This window comes from Leucoraja erinacea, chromosome 11 (genome assembly GCF_028641065.1).
Source record: "Leucoraja erinacea ecotype New England chromosome 11, Leri_hhj_1, whole genome shotgun sequence".
Classification (NCBI taxonomy): Eukaryota; Metazoa; Chordata; class Chondrichthyes; order Rajiformes; family Rajidae; genus Leucoraja; species Leucoraja erinaceus.
In genome coordinates, this window is record NC_073387.1 from 54,847,733 (window position 1) to 54,861,181 (window position 13,449).

The 13,449-nt window shown below is 45.9% G+C and overlaps 1 protein-coding gene across 1 annotated transcript in view; it reads right to left on the reverse strand.

Annotated features, from left to right (window-relative positions):
• Positions 1-6,123: 6,123 nt before the first annotated feature.
• Positions 6,124-13,449, reverse strand: part of LOC129701844 (septin-8-B-like) — a 61,971-nt gene continuing 54,645 nt past the window's right edge. The window contains exons 9-10 of the mRNA XM_055643319.1: positions 12,337-12,527; positions 6,124-9,942 (exon numbers count right to left, since the gene is read on the reverse strand). Coding sequence (XP_055499294.1) covers positions 9,939-9,942; positions 12,337-12,527 — 195 coding nt within the window. The 3' untranslated portion in view covers positions 6,124-9,938. The remainder of the gene's footprint in view (positions 9,943-12,336; positions 12,528-13,449) is intronic.

A 13,449-nucleotide genomic window follows, 5' to 3' on the forward strand; every position in this document is an offset into this window, starting at 1 on the left:
TAACTAGCATGTCAGAGTCACAGACTGATACAGCATGGAAACAGGCCCCTCGGCCCAACACCGACTGACATGTCCCAGCCACACTAGTCCCACCTGCCTGCGTTTTGCCCATATCCTTCCAAACCTGTCCTATCCATGGGATAGTCCCAGCCTCAACTACCTCCTGTGGCAGCTTGTTCCATACACCCACCACCCTTTGTGTGGAAAAAACTACCCCTCAGATTCCTATGAAATCTTTTCCCCTCCTCACCTTAAAGCTATTTCCTCGATTCCCCTACTCTGGGCAAGAGACTGCGTCTACCCGATCTATTCCTCTCATGATGTTGCACGCCACTATAAGATCGCCCCCTCATCCTCCTGCGCTCCAAGGAATAGAGACCCAGCCTGCTCAACCTCTCCCTACAGCTCACACCCTCTAGCAAGATAAATCACTTGCGTGCGTGATTTGAAGGCAGCTACCGAAATGTGTCAAGTTAATCGTTAAAATCACCAAGAACATGCCTTGATTCTGCTTTTCGTGGAATTATCCAGATGGAACCTCACAAACGGAGGCAAATAAATGAAGCTATAAAAAAACAAAACAGAATTTAGCTGGCGTGTAATCGCGATACATTTAACCAAAACATTTATACTATTCGTCTGTGGTGGGACCAAAAACTCAATATATATTTAAAAAAAAAAAAAAAAAAAGCTTTAGCATTCTTTTTGAATACTGTGATATTATTGAAACTAAGCAGAACAAATATTTTGTGTCCCTGAGATTTTCTGCACTACTTTGACTGTTCAGGGCACAAGATCCAGTAATCACCATTTTCAGTAAATATAATGTCTTATTCATATTTTCTAAGTGAACACTGAGCCATTGATACCGAACAAGATAATGGAAGCTCCTCATTGTCCCTGTTGGAGCTCTGTTATCTAATTTGATGTCAGATTTATTTGAAATAAAAAATAAAATAATCTGATGGAGAATTTTCTGCTCGTCTCTTTGCTTGCTTGCTGTAACATCCTTTCCAATTCAGGCAACTGAACCATCCTATTGCAACCAGAGAGCGGTCCTTGTACAACCATCTACCTCATCGGACTGCCCTTGATCGGACTTTGCTGGCTTTACCTTGCACTAAACGTTACTCCCTCATCATGCATCTGTACACTCTGAACAACTCCATTGGAAGCATGTATCGTCTTTCCGCTGACTGGATAGCACGCAACACTGTACCTCGCAGGTTCAAGCAACAATAAACAAACTAACTGTAAACAAACATATAAGAATAAGGGGTAAGCCATTTAGAACGGAGATGAGGAAACACTTTTTCACACAGAGAGTTGTGAGCCTGTGGAATTCTCTGCCTCGGAGGGCGGTGGAGGCAGGTTCTCTGGATACTTTCTGGAGAGAGCTAGATAGGGTACTTAAAGATAGCGGAGTCAGGGGATATGGGGATATCCTCCTCATCGCCTTCTTAATGGAATGTTACTTTAATTCTGACGCTATGACCTCTGGTCCTAGACTCTCCCACCAGTGGAAATGTTCTCTCCACATCCACTCCCTCCAGGTCTTTCACAGCCTTTGAAGAGATGTCTCCAGAGATGCTGCCTGTCCCGCTGAGATACTCCAGCACTTTGTGTCCATCTTGGGAATTAGACAGAGACATACAATTTGCCCAAATGAAATGATTTGTCTTTTAGATTTTAGAGATACAGCGCGGAGCAGAAACAGGCCCTTCGGCCCACCGGGTCCGCGCCGACCAGCGATCCCCACACATTAACACTATCCTACACCCACCAGGGACAATTTTTACATTTACACCAAGCCAATTAACCTACATACCTGTACGTCATTGGAGTGCGGGAGGAAACCGAAGATCTCGGAGAAAACCCACGCAGGTCACGGGCAGAACGTGCAAACTCCGTACAGTCAGCACCCGTAGTCAGGATCGAACCCGGGTCTCCGGTGCTGCGTTTGCTGTAAAGCAGCAACTCTACCGCTGCGCCCCCGTGCAACCCTGCATTGTAGCAGGCGTGAATGATTCTCTGTAAAGCAACTGGTGACTAAGAGAGGCATGTATATTCATACCTCAAAGATGTTCTCTTCATTTTATATCCTCAAGGGCAGACATCAAACATGATATGGATACAAGTAAACTAAATCGCAAAAAATCAAATGATTTATTAACATTTAATGATAAAGTCGATATGAAACAAATAATGAAAATTTAAAAAAAAACCCCAGCACATTTAAAACAATACATACTGGCGCAGAAGAAGCCATTTTTGATTTTACGAATAGGCTTTTTATAACTCATAAAATTAAAGATGGACACAATGCATTGGTTTAAAATTAAAATTGAAACAGCTTCAATACAATCAAAACAGCAACCAATGTCAGAAAAGGCTTGAACAGTTTAAAAAAAAAGGTTGTTCAATTGTACAAACGTTCCACAAAGCACAAAAACCAGCAAACCACAGAGTTACAGCGGCAGAAAAAATAATAAAACAAAAATTTCAGAAGCACAAAAGGTAAAATGATGAAAAAATACAGTGAATTGGAACGATATTCAAGTAACAATATTAGCATTTGCACGTCAGGTGTTTCGAACAATTTAATCCACATCTATAGTCTACATAAAAAATATCTTATAAATATCTATGGATTTTAAGCAAGCACTGTTAAGAAATAACATTAAAAATAGTTGCTCCACAACTGTTAGAAAAGTCTGGTCCAATGATAAGAAATAAAATAAAACCGATGCTATCGATTTAAAAAATTTTATTATTATTCGCCTCCAAAGACATAATAATGTGCACTTTTTTTTTTCCTACAACTAACCGATAAAGCTACATAGGACTTTTCCTCAAAGCATATTATCGGCCGATTATTTAGATTCCAATACTCCATACACAGAGAAGATATTTGGGGAATCAATGTCCCCCTCAGCAAAGTTTAAAGGCCAAAAAAAGAAAAAAAGATTTGGTTCAGCTCGAAATAAAATCAGTAAAGCACTGTGACGTATTTAAGGTATTATAAAAGCCAGATGGCTGTCTATTGTCACACCCTCTCCTCCTGCCCCATCCTCTCTCTGAGTCTGCTCTGATGTTTTCCCCCGCTTACACCTTCTCTTCCGAGAACTCCACACACAAGAGTAATATTCAAAGGAGCGGATCTATTCCTGGTGCTTCCGACAAGCGATCTTCCTTAAAAAAGCCAGGCAGAACACTTTGTTCCGTTTTTTGGGATGTGGGAGGAAACCGGAGCACCCACAGGAAACCCACACGGTCACGGAGGGAGCATGCAAACTCCGCACAGACAGCACCCGTAGTCGGGATCGAACCCGGGGTCTCCGGCGCTGCTAGGCAGCAGTTTAGTTCAGTTTAAAGATACAGCACAGAAACACAGCGTTCGGCCCACCAAGTCCGCGCCGACCAGCGATCCCAGTACACTAGCAGTATCCTACACACGCTAGGGACAATTTACAATCTTTACCGAAGCCAAATTAACCTACAAACCTGTATGTATTTGGAGTGTGGGAGGAAACCGGAGCACCCGGAGGAAACGGAAGCAGGTCACTGGCAGAACGTGCAAACTCCGTACAGACAGCACCCGCAGTCAGGATTGAACCTGGGTCTCTGGCGCTGTGAGGCAGCAACTCTACCGCTGCGCCACCGTGCCGCTATTGTTGATCATGGGGAAAGCGTCTAACTGTGGAGGCCAAGTCAGTGGGTTGGGTTTTTAAGGCGGAGATTGACAGGGTCTCGATCTGTACGGTTGCCAGGGGTTACGGGGAGAAGGCAGGAGAAAGGGAAAGGCAGATCGGGCCACGACTGAACGGCAGTGCAGACTCGATGGGCCGAATGGCCTAATTCTGCTCCTATAACTTACGGACTTGCACTCTTCCCGAACCACAAAATATAAATTACGAAGTAAACAACAAATATAAAACCGTAGGTCAACGAAAATGCTGGAGAAACTCAGCGGGTGAGGCAGCATCTATGGAGCGAAGGAATAGGTGACGTTTCAAGGTCAAGGCCCAGACCTTTCTGACCTGGGCCTCCTCCATGGCCAGAGTGAGTCCCACCAGAAATTGGAGGAGCAGCACCTCATATTTCGCTTGGGCAGTTTACACCCCAGCGGTATGAACATTGACTTCTCCAATTTCAGGTAGTCCCTGCTTTCTCCCTCCTTCCCATCCCCTTCCCAGCTCTCCCACAGCCCACTGTCTCCGCCTCTTCCATCTTCCTGCTCCCCCCCCCCCTCACCCCCACATCAGTCTGAAGAAGGGTCTCGACCCGAACCTCACCTATAACCATATAACCATATAACCATATAACAATTACAGCACGGAAACAGGCCGTCTCGGCCCTACAAGTCCGTGCTGAACAAATTTGTTTCCCCATTAGTCCCACCTGCCTGCACTCATACCATAACCCTCCATTCCCTTCTCATCCATATGCCTATCCAATTTATTTTTAAATGATACCAATGAACCTGCCTCCACCACTTCCACTGGGAGCTCATTCCACACCGCCACCACTCTCTGCGTAAAGAAGTTCCCCCTCATATTACCCCTAAACTTCTGTCCCTTAATTCTGAAGTCATGTCCTCTTGTTTGAATCTTCCCTATTCTCAAAGGGAAAAGCTTGTCCACATCAACTCTGTCTATCCCTCTCATCATTTTAAAGACCTCTATCAGGTCCCCCCTTAACCTTCTGCGGTCCAGAGAATAAAGACCTAACTTATTCAACCTATCTCTGTAACTTAGTTGTTGAAACCCAGGCAACATTCTAGTAAATCTCCTCTGTACTCTCTCTATTTTGTTGACATCCTTCCTATAATTGGGCGACCAAAATTGTACACCATACTCCAGATTTGGTCTCACCAATGCCTTGTACAATTTTAACATTACATCCCAGCTTCTATACTCAATTTCCTATTTCCTTCACTCCATAGATGCTGCCTCACCCGCTGAGTTTCTCCAGCATTTTCGTCGACCTTCGATTTTTCCAGCATCTGCAGTTCCTTCTTAAATATAAAACCGTAATCCCTTCACCCAAAATATGCGGGTAATTTGAGAATGCCACAGTATTCCCCAAAGAGATTATTATTCTGTGGAAAACACCTCATTCCTGTAATTATTCTATTTACTTATGCTGCTTATAAAACATATCCTTTTATATTCTTCCTTAATGTTACAGGACGTAAAATACAAACAGTCATGACTCGAGTTAGAATCGATCCTATTAGTTCAATTTGTTAAAAATATATAAGAGAGATTAAAAAAGACTCCGCTTGTACAATAACCTTTGGGACACAGGAGGCCTCAAATCACGTCTGAAGAAGGGTTTCGGCCCGAAACGTTGCCTATTTCCTTCGCTCCATAGATGCTGCTGCACCCGCTGAGTTTCTCCAGCTTTTTTGTGTAAGCCTCAAATCACTTGACAGGTAAAGGAATTCTCTGCCGGCCCACCACCGATTATCCGGCAACTGGTGGTCCGGAAATTCCTTTAATCGGGACAAAATTATGAGAGAGCATTTTAAATCCACACCCCCCCCCCGGAAGTCCCCACCTTCTCCGGGGCTCTGGAACTCCGGCCCGGCAGATCTGTCCCCATAGCCGACTTTGCCGGCCTGGTATCTCGGCATCACCGCCACCGAGTCTGCGTCCTGTGTTGGTCCGACAGAACGGAATATACGGCAAGGCTCTGGAACCAAGGGTGTCGGTAAGTCGGTGATGGACCTGTACTATAAAGGGCCTGGTGTGCCACTTGCCGATTTTTTTTCGGCGACTGCCTGCGTCATATCAGTGTCGCCAAAAGATTTCGAACATTTCAAAACCCAGCGGGGAGACAAAAAAAAGTTGCGACGCTTGAAAAAGCATCGCACGTCACTCCATCACGCCGTGTCACCGCCGCGAATTTTTCGGTGACCCGATACATCAGTCAATGGTCCCAGCAGTCGCCGAAAAAAATTACCAAGTGGGACAGCCCCCTTAACTCAGACAACATGGTGGGCAGTTTGGACACCGAGGTTCTCAAGGGAAAATGTGCAAAATTCCTTGACAATCTGCGTCGGGGAATGTTTACGGAGGTGGAAGTTCTCTGGCCAGGAGCTTTCTGGGTTTTTTAAAAAAGTTTAGTTCAGAGATACAGCCATGGAAACAGGCCCTTCAGCCCACCGAGTCCATGCCGACCATCAATAACCCGTTCACCTAAGTTCCACATAATCCCACTTTCTCAGGGGGCAATTTACAGAGAGATAAGTAAACTACAAACTTGGAAGTCTTTGGGATGTGGGAGGAAACCGGAGCACCCGGAGCAAGCCCACAAGGTCACAGGGAGCGCGTGCAAACTCCGCACAGACAGCACCCGAAGTCAGGATCGAACCAGGGTCCCTTCTTCAGACTGTCGAGAGATATCTTACGCAAAATGTCAACAGGAAGAGGGAGTTGAGGCAGGCACCATCGCATAATTGATGAAATATCTAAACAGGAACGTGGATAGGACAGGTTTACAGGGATATGGGCCAAATGCAGGGAGGTGGGACTAGTGTAGATGGGACATGTTGGTCGGCATGGGCAAGTTGGGCTGAAGGGCCTGTTTCCTTGCTCTAGGACTTCAGAGTGAAGATCTCTTGCAACAGAGATGTTGAGGAATGCGATTAAAACAGAACCTTCTGACTTGAGGCAGAAGTGTGACCCAAAAGCCAACGATAGTATACAGAACTAGAACAGGCCCTTGGGCCCACAATGTGTGTGCTGAACCATCCTATCAACAACAAGAGAGCGGTCCCAAGTTGCTATCTACCACATTGGGCACCCGTGGACTATCTTTAATCGACTCTTGGACTACTTTTAATAGACTTTATCTTGCACTAAACACTATTCCCTTCTCCCTGTATCTGTACACTGTGGACGGTCATATTGTAATCATGTGTTGTCTTTCCGCTGACTGGTTAGCACGCAACAAAAGCTTTCCACTGTACCTCAGCACACGTGACAATAAATTAATTTAAACTCGACCTCCTCTTACCTGCCTACAAATGATCCAGATCCAAAAGCTATTAGATCAGCCAATAGACAGTAGGTGCAGGAGTAGAGGCCATTCGGCCCTTTGAGCCAGCACCGCCATTCAGTGTGATCATGGCTGATCACCCCGAATCAGTAACCCGTACCTGCCTTCTCCCCATATCCCCTGACCGCTATCTTTAAGAGCCCTATCTAGCTCTCTTGAAAGCATCCAGAGAACTGGCCTCCACCGCCCTCCGAGGCAGAGAATTCCACAGACTCACCACTCTCTGTGAGGAAAAAGTGTTTCCTCGTCTCCTTTCTAAGTGGCTTACCCCTTATTCTTAAACTGTGTGTGGCCCCTGGTTCTGGACTCCCACTCCCAACATCGGGAACATGTTTCCTGCCTCTAGCGTGTGTGAACTGTCATCTGTGGAAGATGACCTCTATCCACCGCCTGTATCAGTCAGTGGGTTAATCCATTGTTGCCCTGGTATAAATATGTCCAAAAACCCTGCAAGGTCAACTACTGAGTATAAACCTTTTTTCCAGAAATTAAATAAACAAAGTATTCTTCACCGCACTGATCTATCCATTTCATTCCTTCATTTCGTAGCAATGTGCAAAATACAAGAACTTACTTAAGCGAGTGCAACGGCAAACTTGACACTTGTGTATCTCCCACAAGTTGACACACGAAAGGCACTTAACTCTAGCGTCTCCCTGTGGAATGGACAACAATGTCGCCCTTGTTGATACGAGGAACTGCAGACGCTGGTTGACAGAAAAGGACACAATGTGCTGGAGTAACTCAGCGGGTCAGGCAGCATCTTTGGAGGTCAGCATGTACAAGCAAGGAACTGCTGGTTCAGTCCGAAGAAGGGCACAAGTCGAAACGCCATCTATCCATGTGCTGGAAGGAACTGCAGATGCTGGTTTAAAACGGAAGATAAGACACAAAATGCTGGAGTAACTCAGCAGGTCAGGCAGCATCTCTGGAGAAATGGAAGCATTAGTGATGTTATGGGTCGATGGAGAATAGGTGCAGGAGTGGGCCATTCGGCCCCTCGGTCGAGCCAGCACCGACATTCAATGTGATCATGGCTGATCATCAACAATCAGTACCCCGTTCCTGCCTTCTCCCCATATCCCCTGACTCCGCTATCTTTAAGAGCTCTGTCTAGCGCTCTCTTGAAAGCATCCAGAGAACCGCCCTCTGAGGGAGAGAATTCCACAGACTCACAATTCTCTGTGTGAAAACGTTGATGAAGAGATTTACGAAGGGTCTCGACGCGAAATGTCACCTATTCCTTTTCTCCAGAAATGCCGTCTGACCTGCTGAGTTACTCCGACTTTTTGTGTCTTATCTTCCGTCATCTATCCATGTTTTCCTGAGATGCTGCTTGACCTGCGGAGTTACTCCAGCACTGTGTCCATTAACAATATTACTTCGCCTCAGCCAAATATGGGTGAATCCCTGCATCTAAACACGTCATCTCAGTTTATGGTGCGTTTATTTGCTTCAACTTGCATAAAACCCAACATCACCAGCTAAATTTCTTTCCAACCGCTCATAAAGACCTTAAACATTCAGAGACTGCCACAAAATGCTGGAGTAACTCAACGGGATTGGCAGCGGGTGACGTTTCGGGTATCATTTTCACACCTTACACTTCCTTATCTCCATGTCTCCCTCTCCCCTGACCCTCAGAGTGAAGAAGGGTCTCGACCCAAAACGTCACCCATTCCGTCTATCCAGAGATGCTGCCCGTCCCGCTGAGTTACTCCAGCATTTTGTGTCTATCTTGTAGATAAGGTGTAAACCAGCATCTGCAGTTCCTCCCACACCTTAAATGTTCTAGTTTAAAGGGCCTGTCCCACCAGCATGCGATTGCATGCGTCTAGCGCGACCAAACGGAAACCGAGTTCGCGGTAAGTACGCGCAATGTTCGCGCGTGACGTAATTTACGTCATACTCACCAATCAGCTGGGCAGGAGGCGGGCCGACTGAATTTAGACGTTGCACATCACGCAATGGTACGCCGGGCGGTGACGTCATCGTACAACGCCACGCGCTAGGCGTACGCCGTCGAGACGCTACATACGCACTCAATACTCCTGCGAGCCGACAGGCCGTTGGAGCGCCGAATTTTCGGACAGTGCGGGATTTTCGGAGCCCTGCGCGATGTTGGGACCAAACCCGCACAACTCCATACGCCTCCGTGGTTCAAAGTGGGACTGACCCCGAGCAGTTTGATCGCGCTGGACGCTTGCAATCGCATGCTGGTGGGACAGGCCCTTAAGATCCCACTTCTGAGTACCAAGCTAGGATGTTACCGCTCAAGTTAGAAGTCAGGAAGAAATTGGCACAGAATTGCACATTTTAGCTTTCCCCTAGAACAGACTTCAAGATTTAGGAACATCCTTCATCGATTAAAAAAATACATCTATAAATAGATTAGGAATAAAGCTTAACTTGGGTGACACCTTGCATACATCCAGAAGTGTTGCATTGGCATCTTAAGCTGAAAACCTAATCATAATTCCTGCATATACACTTCATATGTTGTTGTAACATTCTGTATACTCATATTTTTAAACTATTGCAGAAATGATACCAAAAATATATATATACACATACTATGATTATTTAAAAAGAGCCCTATGCAGAAAAGTGAGAAATCTATGTCAAGTTTTTAAACTTATCACAGTGGATGGATATGGATTCACACGATGGCTGTTCAAATGGAGCATTGTACAGGTATAGTGTTGACATCTTCTGATCAGGTCTTGACTTGGAATATTTCTGGTCTGAGTTGAGGCAGAGTTGAGATGGTTAGGTTAGGAGGCACGAGACTTGTTTTTTTTTTTAATGTGGTAACAGTTACGTTATTAAGGTCACAAGAAATAATCCCAGAGGTTTAACATGTGCATGCCGTTTTAACTGAAAAAGAAAAAAAAACAAAACAGAAAATAAAAATGAGAGAAATCGAAGAATTAAGCAAAATCATAAATGGTCACGTTTCATAAATGGTCACGTTTCGTGACACAAACAGCGAGCGGCATTCGTCACGTTCGATGTCCGTGCACTGGGAGAGGCCGGGGGCAGAAAGGAAAGGAGCTGAAAAAGAAATAAATTAACACAGGGGCAAAAATACACAAAAAAGCATATACAGTACGGCTTAATATGGACTTGGACAAACAGAGCTTGGCTGAAAGTCAAGTCAAGTCAAGTTTATTTGTCACATACACATACGAGATGTGCAGTGATATGAAAGTGGCAATGCTCGCGGACTTTTGTGCAAAAGACAAACAACAAAACAACCAAACAAATTATAAACACAATCATAACACACATATTCTTTTACATAATGAATAATAGAAGGAAAAAACGTTCTGTAGAGTTAGTCCCTGGTGAGATGAACCAGGGACTAACCTGGTTCAGTCCCCTGGTGATGGAAAGCTCCCCCACCAGACTCAATGTGTAGGAAGGAACTGCAGATGCTGGTTGGAAACTGAAGATAGACACAAAGTGCTGGAGTAAAGGGCCCTGTCCCACTTTCGCAACCTAATTCACGACCTTTTTTACTCGTGGACATTTTTCATCAGGCTAGAAAAACGCCCCGACCTGCTTGATGCCACGAGTACCTACGACTAGCATCACGACCTACCTACGACCTCCTACGACCATGCTGCGAGGATGAGTCAAGGGCAAACTTGGCAGAGGTCGTGAATTAGGTGGTGAATGTGGGACAGGCAGCATCTCTGGAGAGAAGGAATAAGGGTGACGTTTTGGGTCGAGACCCTTCTTCAGGCCCAGAAGATGTCTGATGCCTAAAGAAGTCTGAAGAAGGGTCTCGACCCGAAACGTCACCCATTGCTTCTCTCCAGAGATGCTGCCTGTCCCGCTGAGTTTCTCCAGCATTTTGTGTCTGCCACCAGACTCGAGAACAGCTTCTGAACGGCCCTTCCATAAGCTAGGGTGCTGTACGATTCGCCTCCGCCCCATTGCGGACATTGGACTTTGTCTCTGGAACTGATGCGTTACAATGCGGCGAACTCTATTCTGCACTCTGTATCTTCCCCTTTGCTCTGCATGTTGGAATGAATTTGACTTCATTGCAGTTACGTAGAGTGTTATCTGATCTGGTTGGAGAGTATGCGCAACTTTTCACTGTACATGCGGCAGTATTAAACCTAAATCTAAAGATTTTATTGTAGTAAACTTTACAAAGAGAAAAGTTCGAAAATCTTTAAACCTGAAGAACATGGAGAGTTCAGATGACAACGTCGACAATAACAGTTTAAACAGGCTTTTCATTTATAGTAGTCATCAGATAACAGCGTTGCCCGTCAAATGAGCAGCCTGGCTTAGAAAAGTAATTCGCTATTACTCCAATTAAAAGTGAATGGAGTAAACGCAGAGATTGACAGGTTGTTGATTGGGAAGGGCGTTAAAGGCTAGCGCGCAACAAAAGCTTTTCACCCCCCCCCTCCCTCCCCCCCTTCCAGAATTTACAAGATACTTCACAAGTTTAGTTTAGTTTAGTTTAATTTGGAGATACAGCGCGAAAACAGGCCCTTCAGCCCACCAGGTCCGCGCCGACCAGCGATCCCGGCATATTAACACTATCCTACACCCACTAGGGACAATTTTTACATTTACCAAGCCAATTTACCTATAAACCTGCACCGCGTTTGGAGGAAACCGAAGATCTCTGAGAAAACCAACGCAGGTCACGGGGAGAACGTTCAAACTCCGTACAGACAGCGCCTGTAGTCGGGATCGAACCCGGGTGCCCGTCACTGGATTCGCTGTAAGGCAGCAACTCTACCGCTGCACCACCCAGCCACCATGACCACCCGAAAGTTCATAAGCGATAGGAGCAGAATTAGGCCATTCGGCCCATCGAGTCTACTCCGCCATTCAATCATGGCTGATCTATCTTTCCCGCTCAACCCCGTTCTCCAGCCTTCTCCCGACACCCCAGATACTTCAGTCCAGTTTAAAGCGAGAGCGGGGGAAACAGGCCCTTCGGCCCGTCGAGTCCACACCCACCAGCGATCCCCGCACATTGACACACACACACACACGGGCCAACTTTACATTTTAAGCCAAGCCAACTTTACATTTTAAGCCAAGCCAATTAGGAGTGTGGGTGGAAACCGAAGATCTCGGAGAAAACCCACGCAGGTCACGGGGAGAACGTGCAAACTCCGTATAGACAGCGCCCGCAGTCCAACCTGGCACTGTGAGACAGAAACACTACCACTGCACCACAGTGCCGACCAGTCTAGAGATAATTTATCACCGGCCTTGCTCGGTAAAGCATCTTACTTTTTTCTGTCCTTGTCTTTCTTGAGGGGCTGCTGCCCGGTGGCCATGAAGGAATGTCCCTGCAGCGTTTGGGCAGCCATTCTCCGCTGGTTAAAGGCGTTCATCTCCTCCTCCAAGTCCCTCCGCTTCTCCTCCAGCCTCTTCTTCTCCTCCTGGTGTGTTTTCTTCAGCTGATCAAACTGGTCATGGAGCTGGAACACAAAGCCAAGAGCAGTGAGGACAACTCAAACATCGGTTCAGTCTTGTTTAGAGATACAGCCTGGAAACATAGAAAATAGGTGCAGGAGTAGGCCATTCGGCCCTTCGAGCCTGCACCGCCATTCAATATGATCATGGCTGATCATCCAACTCAGTATCCTGTACCTGCCTTCTCTCCATACCCCCGATCCCTTTCGCCACAAGGGACACATCTAACTCCCTCTTAAATATAGCCAATGAACTGTGTGGCCTCAACTACCCTCTGTGGCAGAGAATTCCAGAGATTCACCGCTCTCTGTGTGAAAAATGTTTTCCTCATCTTGAAGATTTTCTAAAAGATTTCCCCCTTATCCTTAAACTGTGACCCCCTTGTTCTGGACTTCCCCAACATCGGGAACAATCTTCCTGCATCTAGCCTGTCCAACCCCTTAAGAATTTTGTAAGTTTCTATAAGACCCCCCCTCAATCTTCTAATTTCTAGCGAGTACAAGCCGAGTCTATCCAGTCTTTCTTCATATGAAAGTCCTGACATCCCAGGAATCAGTATGGTGAACCTTCTCTGTACTCCCTCTACGGCAAGAATGTCCTTCCTCAGATTAGGAGACCAAAACTGTAAACAGGCCCTTCGGCCCACCGTGTCCGTGCCGACCAGCGATCGCCTCGTACAGTTTAGTTCATTGTCACGTGTACCGAGGTACAGTGAAAAGCTTTTGTTGTGCGCTATCCAGTCAGCAGCAAGACAATACATGATTACAATAGAGCCGTTTACAGTGTCTAGATCAGTGGTTCCCAATGTGAGGCGTACACCCCACAGGGGGGCAATTTGATTTTTAAGGGGGGGCAATTGTATTTCTTTTTTTTTACAATTTTTTAGTAATTTCTTGCTCAGAACTTTAACTGTCTTTTGTTTATTTC